A 13,072-nucleotide genomic window follows, 5' to 3' on the forward strand; every position below is an offset into this window, starting at 1 on the left:
TTCGAGCCCTGGTCCGGGAAGATCCCACATGCTGCGAGCAACTAAGCCCGTGCGCCACAACTACTGAAGCCCGTGTGCCTAGAGCCCGTGCTTTGCAAGAAGAGAAGCCACCGCAATGAGAAGCCCATGCACTGCAATGAAGAGTAGCCCCCGCTCGTCGCAACTAGAGAAAGCCCACGCGCAGCAACGAAGACTGAATGCAGCCAAAAGTAAATAAATAAATCAATAAAAAAAAATTTATTGGTTCTTCTGCAACATTTGTTCTTGCAGATAGAGTTTAGGGTCAACTGGCCAAGCTCCATTAAAATCCCATAGGGGTTTGTCATGAACTGGATTGTGCCCTAACCACCACCCCCCCCTCCGCAAAAAACCTCATGTATTGAAATCCAAACCCTTAATGGAAATGTATTTGGAGTTGGGGGTCTTTAAAGAGGGAATGAAGGTAAAATGAGGTCACTAGGGTGGGTCCTGATCCCATAGGACTGCTGTCCTTGTAAGAAGAGGAGATCAGGATCCAGACACACACAGAGGGACGACCACGTGAGGACACAGGGAGGAGACGGCCGTCTACAGGCCCAGGAGAGAGGCCTCGGGAGGGACTAGCCCTGCCCACACCTGGATTTCAGATTCCAGCCTCCAGGACTGGGAGAGATCCATGTCTGTTGTTTAAGCCGCCCTGTGTGTGGTGCTGTGTTACGGCAACAGCCCAAGCAGACTAACATGGGGTGTGATTTGGATGGTACTCAGTTGGGAGTAATTTGAGGGAACCAAGGTTCTTCCCAAGGACGCTGATAGGTGTGTCCTTCTCATGAAACTGCTCAACGGTTGGAATTCTCACCACGGCCTTCCCGTGAGATGTGTCACAGTTCTCATGCCCTCCGAACCCTCTGATACAGGAGGGGATTTGAGTGGGGGGCAGGGGATGGTGGAGGGGGACAGTGTTTCCCGAGGTCTCACTTTCAACTGGGCTCAGTTCTCTACCTGCAGTATCTCAGCCCATTTCCACACCAACCCTCTCCAGTGGGTACCATTCTGGATGTCTTACAGATCAGGAGCCCCAAGCCGCAGTGCCCGTAAAGGACCCCACATTCCACAGCTGAGCCCAGGAGTAGAACCCGTGTCTCTGTGATGCTAAGTGCAGAGAAGACGGTTTACCTTAGTGAAAACTTTTGAATTGATGAAGCACATAATTTCGGAAATGTTTCCATGGAGGTCCCAGGTCAATCTTTTTCTTTCTGGCTCCATCCTTAGGTTCTTAACTGGTGGGTCTGGATCTGAAATGTCTATAGCGTAAGAGTCTGGGGAGAGGCACACAACGCTTAAACTTTGTCCTACCCACTTACCCCTTGGGAAGTTGAGTTCCACATGGAGAAGTGGTTGCCTGAAGCAGGCAGAGGCCCCGAATCTGTAGGACCTTAGTGAGCTCACCAGCTCACCCTCCCAACAATGGGGGAAGAAAGTCAGAAAAGCAAATCACTTCTGCCATCCACGTTGATGTGAAATGTACCTTTCTTAACCATGTAGGTCAAAGAAGGTCGTTTTCACTGAAAACCAATTCAGGCTTAGAGAGTTGGCTCAGTGTCTGCTCTACAGACTGAGATTTCAGAATGCTTTGCAAGTTGCAATAGAAATTTTAATGTAGGGACTTCCCTGGCTGTCCCGTGGTTAAGACTTCGCCTTCCAATGTAGGGGGTGCGGGTTCGATCCCTGGTTGGGGAGCTGAGATGCCACATGCCTCGGGGCCAAAAAAACAAAACATAAAACAGAAGAAGTATTGTAACAAATTCAATAAAGACTTTAAAAGTGGTCCACTTTTTTTTCCATCAGAAAATCTTTAAAAAAAAAAGAAATTTTAATGTGATATATTAAAAATATATAAATTTTAATGTAATGTATTTCTAAATGTAATATATACCATGCATATATGAGATGTAATATATAAAAATATATAAACGTATATACAAGTATATATAATGGAATATATATTTTCATAAAGTAGGAGACCTGATCATTACACAATGATATTTATGTTCTTATACAGAGTGCCAGAGGAATTCTCATCTTCTTGGAAAACCACCCAAAATGCATACATCTTCGTATGATGCTGTCAGTGGGGACGGAGGTCAGAGTTTGCAGACCAAATAATTCCACGTGTTTTATCAGTGACTTGCTTCATGAAGCAATCACATAGGGCCAACAACTCAGAGCTATAAAGGTCCATCAGACATTTCTTTAGCTGTTATCTGTGACCCCTCATTTAGAGGATTTCGCAGAAATGACTGTTTATAAACCGCAAGCAGTGTGATCAGTTATCAGGATCAAAAACCTTAGTTTGAGGGCTTCCCTGGTGGCGCAGTGGTTGAGAGTCCGCCTGCCAATGCAGGGGACACGGGTTCGTGCCCCGGTCTGGGAGGATCCCACATGCCGCGGAGCTGCTGGGCCCGTGAGCCATGGCCGCTGAGCCTGCGCATCCGGAGCCTGTGCTCCGCAATGGCAGAGGCCACAGCAGTGAGAGGCCCGCATACCACAGAAAAACAAAACAAAACAAAAAAAACCTTAGTTTGACAAGTAAGACCAAACCCTATGAATATCCTGGTTTCTGGTATTATGGTCTCCCAAACTATAAGGATAATTTATTCCTTAAAAAACAACTTCCCTAGGGAAATTTCTTACAAGTGAAAATGTAATTTTTAATGGATTCTTACGCCTCAGAACTTATATTCACTTCTTCCAAAACAACAGTAAATATCATTAAAACAGCTATGACTGATGCAGTAGAAAATATGAGTTTTAGTGTATTTTTATTACATTTCAGTTTGTTTTTAATTTTTATAACTTTACAACTTTAACTATTTTAAAATTAAAAATTTTAAATAATCTTCATAATCTAATATGAAATATACATATATAAAATTATATATATTTATATAAATACGCCCATATATATTTAAATAATGTAACAAGGGATTTTTCTGTCACTATGTTTTCCATAAAATCTACCTATGCTCCTTTAGAGTGGTTATTATCCACCCAATTACAGTTGTGCTCGCAAATAAAAAAGAACTTTAATGCAAAAAGAAGAAAGTAAAAGCAAATCTGTAAAGACAAAATGAAACAAAATCAATGCAAATACACATAAGAGTGTTTACTGCAATATACTCGTGACCGTCCAGTACTCTGAAAGAAAAGGGACATAGTGTTCTCAACCCTAGAGCTTCTGAAAAACTATAGTTGGTGGGAAATACTCTTCCAGTCATGATAAAGTAGTCTCAGATGTATCTGTCACCATAAGCCCCTAGAAAACTGGGCCAAATATATAAATCAACTATTTTTAGGCTTTCTGAAAACTAAGACGAACAATTCTGAGAGTGTATTTTGGGGTGGGAGACATTCGCAATCCAACGGGACAAGGTAGAGATTCCTTGCTGAACACTGAGAAGTCAGTAAAGACCCCAGAAGAGTCATGCCTTTGTTGTCGGAGAGAAAAAACTAAAGGTGACTCACCTTGAAAAAGCTTCAAAACAAGGTGACCCACCAATAAAGGAATGGCCTGTTGAAACAAAACTCACCATCTTTAAAGAAGGCAACCAAAGCAGACCCTCACCAACCCATCCTTCACAATATCCAGCACCCAATAATTACTAGACACGCAGAGAAGCAGAAATGTGTTCGCTGTGACCAGAAGAAATATCAGGTCATAGAAATCGTCCCCTAAGTGGCCGACGATGAAATTAACAGAGAAGTCCATTAAAACAGCCACTATAAATATGTTAGAGGACTTGAAGGAAAACAGGAACACTATGCAGTGAGGAATGGAAGATATAAAGGAAGAACCAAACAGAATTTTTAAAGGTATAACATATAGCATCTGAGATGAAAAAAGTCACTTGGATGAACTGGAAGACAATGGAAATGATCTACACTGAAGCCCCCAAAGAAAAATATTTGAAGAAGTTATGGCCAAACATTTTCCTAACTTAATGTAAATTATAAACCTACAGGCCCAGGAAGCTCAAAAACCCTACCTAGGATACACAGACACACACGTACCAACAAACACAAACGCTAAGACACATCTTCCTCAAATGCCTTTTTAAAAAGTGGTATCAAGAAAATCTTAAGAAACCAACGGAAAAAAGACACAGCACCTATGAGAGAACAAAGATAAGAATTTCTGCTGATTTCTGTTTAGAAACAATGGGAGACAGAAGATAACAGAATAACTTCTCCAAATGCTGCAAGAAAACAGTACAAATCCTGGTCAACCTAGAATTTATATCTTAGCGATAAATGGAAGGTGAAATATAAAGGCTTTTTATAGTAACAAAAAGTGAAAGGTTTTTTTTTGTATTTTTTAATTTGTTTGTTTTTTTGCCAGAAGAGCAGGTCTGTAAGAAATGTTTTCAAAAAAGGCTTTTCTGGCTGAAGGAGAAATCACCAGATGGAAACTCACGAAGGAATGTGGAAACAAGATGAGCAGAGATGCAACAAAAGCATACCAGAAATAGTAAAAATGTAGGCAAACATGGAAAGCTTTCCCATTTTTTAATGTTTTAAAAAGATAATTCTTTAAAAGAAAAATATTGTCTTGTGTATTGTGGGCTTATAGAGATGTAGAAGTACATGTGCGACAGGGCATAACGGATGAGGCAGGAAGTAAAAGTATACTGTTTTGAGATTCCTATGTTCTATGTGAAGTAGAATAACATTATTTGAAGAGAGTATGTACTGAACGAATCATCCCAGAGGAGCCACACAAGCCACGGAACAAAGAGGGCTAGCCCCAAAGCCAATGGTAGAGAAAAACACAAAAACAAAAAAAGCACTAAAAAAGTAACTGAAAAGAAGTCAGGAAAGGAGGGGGCGAACAAAAAAGAAAAACTGAAAGAAAAAAAAAAACAACCAGCAAACAAATAGCAAAATGGTAGAATTACATTCCATCATATTAATAAGTTCATTGCATGCAAAGGGTGTAAACACTCCAGTGAGAAGGAAAGTTTGTCAGCCTAGATGTTAAAAGTACCCCACAGTATGCTGTCTGCAAGAAAGGTACTTTCAATATAGTTTAAATGGCAATAATAGGAAAGCATATGTTATGCAAACTCCAGTTGTAGAAAACCTAGGATTTTATCCCAGGATTTTATTTCCGGGGGTAAGAAGGGACCATTTCAAGTGATTAAGTGGCCAATTCATCCTCACATATGTGCTCTCAATACTCATTTTCAAAATACATAAAGGATAAGCACCACCTCCCTGTCTAATAGAACAGACAGAAAACGGAAGGGATATACAGGACTTGAACAAAATATCAACAATATGACCTAATTGACATTGTTGGGACATTCTAACCAATGACGGCAGGGTGCACATTTTTTTGGGTTTTTTTGGGGGGGTGTGGCGAGCCGCACGGCTTGCGGGATCTTAGTTCCCTGACCAGGGCTGGAACCCGCGTCCCCTGCAGTGGAAGTGCAGAGTCCTAACCACTGGACCACCAGGGAAATCCCAGGATGCACATTTTTATCAACTACAAACAGAAGATTCATCAAAGTAGACCTCGTACGGGCATGGGGAGTGTCAGTCCTTTTAAAAAGGTTTAAATCATTCACTGTGTATATATTCTCTGACTACAGTTCTCTCTTCATTAAATTCAAGATCAGTCTTTTAAAATCTGGAACACACCAGATATTTGCAAACAAAACGACATACTGATAAATTACCATGTGCATCCTAGAAGAAATCACAGGAAATGTAGAAAATATTTTGAACTGAATGAAAATGAAAGCAAAAAAAAAAAAAAGAAAAGAAAAAAGTGTGATGCAGCTACAGCAATGCTTACAGGGAAATTTTTAACATTAAATGTTTATGTTAGGAATACAGTTTAAATTCAAGAATCAGTTTCCATATGAAGATGATAGAGAAAGAAGAACAAATTAAACTGAAAAGAAATTAAACCTAAAGCAAAATCCCTAAAAAAAATAAAGGGAACAAAAAAAATCAGTGAAAAAGAAAATGGAAAAACTATATAGATTGTCAAGGAAACCAAAAGCTGGTTCTATACAAGAGACAATATAATTGAACAGCCTCTCTCTCGCTATACCGATCAAGAAAAAAACAAAAAAAAGACCAATTTTAGGAATGAAAGAGGGGACACTGATACACATCCTGAAAGACATTGAAAGAAGAATTGGGGGTAATCTGAACAAAAGTTATGCCAATACCTTCAACAATGTATGACATGAACCAACTTCTTGAAAGACACACATTAGCAGTACTGACATAAGTAGCAAACCTGAATAATCCTGTTAAGTATTAAAGGAATAGAATATATAATGAAAAAGCGTCCCCAAAAGAAAGCATCAGGCACAGATGGCTTTGCGGCTGAATTCCACCAGCAATTTAAAAAAGAAATAGTAACAATGTGCACAAACTTTCCAAAAACAGAGGAAAGGCGGGAAACATGTTCTGACTCACTTTATGAGGGCAGCTTTATCCCGATACCAAAATCAAAACATTAAAAGTAAACTGAAGCCCAATACGCCTTATACTCCTAGACACAAAATTCCTTCACAGAATACTAGCACATAAAATCAGGTAAAGTATAAAAGTGGTAACACCTCCTGACTCAAGAGATTTACTCCAGGAATGCAAGGTTATTTTAACCATCACTATAATTTGCCCCTTTAACAGAAAACTGGTGACCTTCTCAACAGAAGCAGGAAAACATTTTGACAATGTTTAACACCCCTTTGGGATTAAAAACTCTCAGCAAACTAGACATGGACGAAAATATCCTTCCCCTGATAAATCTATGAAAATCCTGGCGCTAATTCAGACTCAGTAGGGAAAGACTAACCACTTCTTCGTATGATTCGAACAAGACAAGGTGTCTGGTTTCAACGCTTCTATTCCATGGTGTCCTGTACCCACGGCCCCTCTAATGCACTTTGACCAACGTTGTAGTTTTAGGGCGCTTTGGGGGGAGATATTAGAACTGTACAACATGCTGACTGCTTCCTTCAGCTTTTGGCTCCTAGAAAGCTACTCACTTCCTGCCTGTGGTCAGTGACCCCAGAATACCCATGGGCCTGAAGTCACCACAAAGGTGGCAGCGGCCTCAGCCCAGAACAAGAGGGGCAGACAAAGAGAGGAGGCGGGGGTGGGAGCCTCAGATGTGGAGAAAGCCCCCTCCCCTCTCAGACCTCCCACATCTCCCGGCCCCTCTGGTCACCAGGTGCGGCCACGTGACTGACTTGGAGTCCAGGAAATGGACAGAAGCAATGTGTGGTCCTTTTAGCTCAGACCTCTAAAAACTCCCGTGTGATCCTTCTACAAACTCCTCCAAGGAGATGATGGAGCTTCCCGGGTCCATCCGTATGTAAGGATCCCGGGTCTGTACATGGAACAGAGCCACCTGGGATGGACTGAGCTGTGTCCTTTCCCCAGCCCTCCCCAAATCATGCTGCAGTCCTAACCTCAGAATGGGACCTTAGTTAGAAATAGGGTGAGTGCAGATGTAATTAATTAAGATGAGGTCCCACTGCCATACTGTGGCCCTAACCCAATCCAACTGGTGTCCTTATGAAGAGGGGAAATTTGGGTACAGGGACACACCCGGGGAGAACCCCCTGTGAAGACAGGAGGGAGGCGGCCACAAGCCCAGGGACGCCTGAGCCCCCAGAAGCTGGAAGAGGCAGGAAGGACCCTCCCCGGGAGCCTCTGGAGGGAGCGCGGCCCTGGGACAGCTTGACCTCAGACGTCTGGTCTCCAGGACTGGGGTAAATAAATGTATGTCACTTAAGTCCTCCCGACTATGGTATTTTGTTAAGGCAGCCTGAGCTGAGTAAGCCAGCAGTCCCCAGAAGAATGATACCTATGCCCCAACACACACACACACACACACACGCACGCACACACACTCACACCATCTGAACTCCACGACTCTTTGAGGAAGGAACGAACTTCTCGTGCTTAGGCAATGCTATGGCCGTCACAGCAGCGCAGGGCACCGTGCCTGATGCAAGCACCCAGCATCCATGGTGGGGGGGGGGTACCAGCTCCGCTCCACATGTGCGCGTTGTGCGAGCTGGACAGGAGGCTTGGTCACTGTCCCGGGTCCACTGGTCACTCAGCGAAGCCCTGATGGGAGGGGCTTCTCTGCAGACCCTCTCCAAGGCAGCATGCCCGCCTGGAGGACACCATATCTCTTGTTCTCCTGTAAGCATCCCGGTCTTTGCACCCCGAGTTGGGTGCCCTCACTACTGGGCGCCCAGGAAACGTAGACTCTCCGTACCCCGGGGCCGAGGGCGTGGCTTCCCTTGGGGGTTCTGATGCCTGGTCGTGGGTGCTCTCCACCAGCAGCAGACTGGCTCTGCACCCCACCCCACCTGGGATATTCTCTCCCAGCCACACCTGTCACCCGAAGTCAGCCGGACACTGGCAGTCAGAGGCGGGCACGGCAGCTTCAGAATCTATATCACTGTCTTTTCGCCTCCTTAACGCGTGTCACGGTCGAACTTCACTATCACGTCGTGAATTGTTTCCTATCCATCACCATCGTGCTTGAAGATGGTGGGAACTTCCTGGACGCCACGGACACCCTGGTTTGCACCCTATCCCCCATAAATCTCCCTTACGAACGCGAGAAAAACAGGATGGAGTTGCCCCAAACGCATCTTACGTGTTGCTCATCTGCCTGTCCAAGCTCCAGACGACGCATCTCTTATGACACCTGGATTTATATCTCCCAGTCCCGGAGGCCAGGATGCTATAGGATTGGTTCCTCCCAGAGGCTCAGGGGGAGAATCCCTTCCAGCTGGAGAACCTCTGCAGCTTCTGGGGGCTGCGCCACCCCAGTCCTAGGCGTTCCTGCACTTGTTCCTGCACCCCAATCTCTCCTCTGTCGCCACCTGGCTTCTCCCTGTGTCCATGCCTGGGTCCAAATCTCCCCTCCTGATAAGGACACGCATTGTTCTGGACGGGGATCCACCCACATGACCTCATCTGAACTCAGGGACGTCTGTAAAGACCCTATTTCCAAGTAACTCCCATTGACAGGTTCTGTTCGTTAGGACTTGAGCGCATGAATCTGGGAAGGACAGAGCTCAGCCCATTGCCCTAATGTCTGCTCGGGGTTCTTCTGACCCAGAGAGAGGGTGACGATAAATCCAGGAAAACTGATGGGTCCCAGCGCCCTAGCTACACCAAGAGCTCTGGATGTAGTGTCTTGACCGTATCAGGATGAACATCCTGTCTGTGAGGTACCAGTTTTGCAAGATGAACCCGCCGGGGTGACTGAGGGGAAGGCTACATGGGAGGTGTCTGCACTATTTCTTATGGCAGCCGAGTGGCTCGACCGTGACCCCAACGTAAACAGTTTCACTGAAAAACAACACAGCCCCAGGGACCCACAGACCATACGTGGTTTTCCTCCGGCTTTTCCTACCGTGGTCCGGTGGCAGCAGGCTGGAGACGGGCACCAGGAACACCGCCAGCCAGACGAAAGCCATGGCCAAGGCAGCTCCCACAGGAGGGTGGGCGCCAGCTGGAGGAGAAGAGACAGTGGCCACATGGGGTGGCTGCAGGGAGGGAGCTGAGTCCCCCAGGGGGTGTCTTGCTCAGAGGGCAGGGAGCTGCTTCTGGGAGGAGAGCCTCCCGTGCGTGTGCACGTGTGTGTGCATGTGTGCATATGCGTGTGTGCACGTGTGTATGCATCCGTGTATACTGAATGCCTGTGTGCATGTGTATGCATGTGTCTGCACATATTACTTGTGTTTATGTGTCTGTGCACTATGTATGCATATGTGTGCACGTGTGTATCTGTGTATATCTCTGCGTCTTGTATACGCATCTGTGTGCACTGCATGTCTCTATATGCATATGCATGCGTGTCTGCACACATTACATGTGTTTGTGCGTCTCTGTGTGTGCTGTGTATGCATACGTGTGTCTCTCTGTGTGTGCACACATTACACAGGTCTTTGTGTGTATGTGTGTGCATGCATGTCTGTGTGCATGCATGTGTGCACTCATGTGTGCGTGTGTGTATCTGCGTGTATTGTGTGCACACATTACACAGGTCTTTGTGTGTGTGCATACATGTGTGTGTGCATGTATCTGTGTGTATTGTGTGCACACACTACACAGGTCTGTGTGTGCATGTGTACATGCATGCCTGCGTGTATGCAGGTCTGCACATATGGGTCTGCATGCCTGCATGCCTCTGTGTGTGTGTGTGTGTTTGTATGTGTGCTCCCGCCCTGGGGTCTGAGCTCACCCTTGGCTCCCGTCCCATCCCGGAACCCAGAAAGCACCCTCTACGCAGCACCAGGAAACGCTGGGCTCACAAAACAGTGGAAGGAAGTTTAGTTAAGAGCATGAAGTGCAACGTGGAGTTTCCTGAACAGACGAGTTACGGTCAGTAAATCCCACGCTGTCTCCTCGCTCCTGCCAGAGTTTTTCCCCAGGTCCCCATGAAGCCCCCCTCTGCAGGCCGGCTCTCCTGGACCCTCCCCCGGGGGTCCACCTCCTGCACCTTCCGGGCCCCAGCGGCAGGGTCTCCCGACGGACCCCACCCATTCCCCCCCAACCCGAGTCACTCATGCAAATGCCCTTGGCGCCTAGAGGCCGGCCCCGGGCTGCCACCCAAGCAGAGCCTTGGACCGTCAGCTGCCTCGGGGGCCACACCCTCAGCAGGGCCGCAGGCTCTCTGTGCCGGTCAGGGTCGCCCAAAGACCTGACCGCCACTCCCCGCCATCCCACCTGGAGCATCTTGGCTGGGATTGAGGAGGGGGCCCAGGACGCACCCTACCTCATTTAGGGCCTGTCCAGCACCCCCATCATGAGACCCAACCCGGACTCCGTCCATCTGGGGTCTCACCTGCTCCCCCATCCAGGGCTGGGGCTCCCACCAGATCCCCCAGGACTGACCTGGTCCCCCAAAAGAGCCAACTTTCACACAAATTTGACACCAGAAGCCGACACCCAGCGTCCTTCTTGCTAAACTGGGCGGAGGGAAGCCCGAGAGACCCCTTTCCAGGACAAGGCAACGGGTCAGGTCCAGAACTGTCCATCACGGGGAGGCATCCCGGGACAGATGCCACGCAATCCATTTGTAATACAGGGATTAGGGTGAGGAGGGCAAGGCGTCGGGCACAAAGCTTCAGAGGAGGGTGCCTCCAAGCCGAGCCCCACGATCCAGAGCAGTTTAATGCCGTGCTTACAAAAGGCCCAAGCAACAGATCCACGGGCAGGAAAAGATCAGAACTGTGACCAAGTATCAGATGAGCACAGCCTCGGGCTCCTCTTTAATGGATGGAGACAGGCCCCCGTGGGTGTCGAGGCAGGGGTGGGTGTCTGTTCCTGGCGTCTGCTCAGGTGAGCCAAGCCCCACAGGTACAGACGGCTCCAGCCTCGAGACACTGCGCACCACCCGCAGGCATCTCTCCCCGCCGCTCGGAGAAGCTCACGTCCTTTAAAGACCCACACTGCATGAGGGTCATCGTCGTATCCTGCTGCCCCCAGATCGCGACGGGAAGGGGCGTGCCTGGGCAGAGCCACGCCCCCAGAGGCCGGGGATGGGGCGGGGCTCAGCAGGGGAGGGGCGAGATAAGGGGCCTTGGGGTTCTGCTCCCCGGCAGCTCGCCTGCCTGCGTCTGGGGGCAAATGTGAGCCTGCAAGAGTCGGGGGCACTGTGATGAGGGGGAAGCCTCTCGTCCGGGGAAAACCACTGCGTACCGTTCATGCATTCGGCCAACGCATAAGACCCGGCGCGAGACACAGAGGTGGTCAAGACGCCCCGGGCATCCAGCCTGGTACCGGGTGACACCAATGTCGGATCCCGTAACCGGGGTCAGCGAGACACTCAGCGTCCTCCTCGGGCATAAAGGCTTTGAATCCGTTGTGTGGTGCCCCGGATGACACATCTCAGCTGCCATGAGCTGTGTTCAAATCCTGGGGGTCCCCTCCCCCGCCCCCGGCGCTGGCGGTCAGTACTGAGTCTCGAGGGACAGCAGTCGATGACGCTGCCTGCTTTCTGCCCCCCAGCCCGGCTCCGGGGTCTCACCTGGGATGCAGAGCACGGTCTGGCCGGAGAGAGGCAGCCTCTCCTGGTGCTGGTCCAGCTGGCCTGGGGGTGCCGGGCCCCGAGCTCTCCTCGCTTCTCGGCTGTGCTGCAGGCAGTCTCCCGAAAGAGAAAGAACCTTGTCTCTTCTCTCACCAGTATTTTTGTAGCCTCCGGGGTCAGCCCCACCCCTAAAAACTAAGCCCCAGTGAGCCCGGGAGGAGGGCAGACTGTGTGGGGGGTGTGACCCGGTCCAGGAGCCCTCTCCACCCCTCAACTCAGAGTGACGGTCTGGGGTCAGGAGCATGACTGCAGCTCTGTGATCTCCTGGGCGCAACACACTCTCTTCAAAGTCTTCTTTTCCTGTTCTCACTTCTGTTTGTAGGTTCCTCTTTGTCACAATCCTAATGGCTTCCCGCCATTCACCCCCGCTTGGGCAGTTTCCTGGAGCGGTGTCGTGGGTAAAGCCGGTCAGCATGAATGGCCGGGGCCCTGGCCCCCTTCCTTCGAGGTCCCATTGGAATGACCGCTCGTGCCCAAGGGGACAGGGAGGTGACCCCGGGCCCCCGATGCGCTGGCTGCACGGGACTCACGCAGCCCTCAGCCTGGCCCCTACCAACCTGCTCCCAGGTGGCCTCCCCTCACCCGGGCCCTCCTGGGCATCCCTTGCCCTCGCCCTACACCTGTCATCCGCCTGTCACCGCTCCCAAGCTCCAGCCCCATGTGACCGTCCCTCCACCCCCTCCCTTGAGGCAGGTCTTCTTGTCTCCTCCAGTGTTGCCTGTCTATGCCACAGCCCCAAGGCACATCCACCTGGACTCTCAGAGCGCGACTTATTTAGAAACAGGGCTGTCACAGGTGTAACGGATTAAGGTAACACAGACTCCCACTGGAACAGGCTGGTCCCTATGTCCCACGGGACTGCTGTCCTTATGAGAAGGTGGCCCCCGGGAGACAGGGACACAGGGAGGACACAGCCACATGAGGACGGAGGTGGGAGGGGGGCGGCCATGA

The 13,072-nt window shown here is 48.7% G+C and overlaps 1 protein-coding gene across 3 annotated transcripts in view; it reads right to left on the reverse strand.

Moving 5' to 3' along the window:
* LOC308609697 (interleukin-3 receptor subunit alpha-like) overlaps nucleotides 1–13,072 on the reverse strand; it is a 29,656-nt gene that overhangs the window by 12,477 nt on the left and 4,107 nt on the right. The window contains exons 2-4 of one of the 3 annotated variants that reach the window (XM_081223408.1): nucleotides 12,062–12,178; nucleotides 9,443–9,541; nucleotides 1,156–1,298 (exon numbers count right to left, since the gene is read on the reverse strand). In XM_081223408.1, coding sequence (XP_081079534.1) covers nucleotides 1,156–1,298; nucleotides 9,443–9,506 — 207 coding nt within the window. In that variant the 5' untranslated portion in view covers nucleotides 9,507–9,541; nucleotides 12,062–12,178. Of the gene's footprint in view, nucleotides 1–1,155; nucleotides 1,299–9,442; nucleotides 9,542–12,061; nucleotides 12,349–13,072 lie in introns of those variants that run through there. The other 2 variants (XM_081223407.1, XM_081223409.1) reach the window with 2 other exon arrangements.

Source organism: Mesoplodon bidens (genome assembly GCF_964165515.1).
Source record: "Mesoplodon bidens genome assembly, chromosome: Y".
Taxonomy (NCBI): Eukaryota; Metazoa; Chordata; class Mammalia; order Artiodactyla; family Ziphiidae; genus Mesoplodon; species Mesoplodon bidens.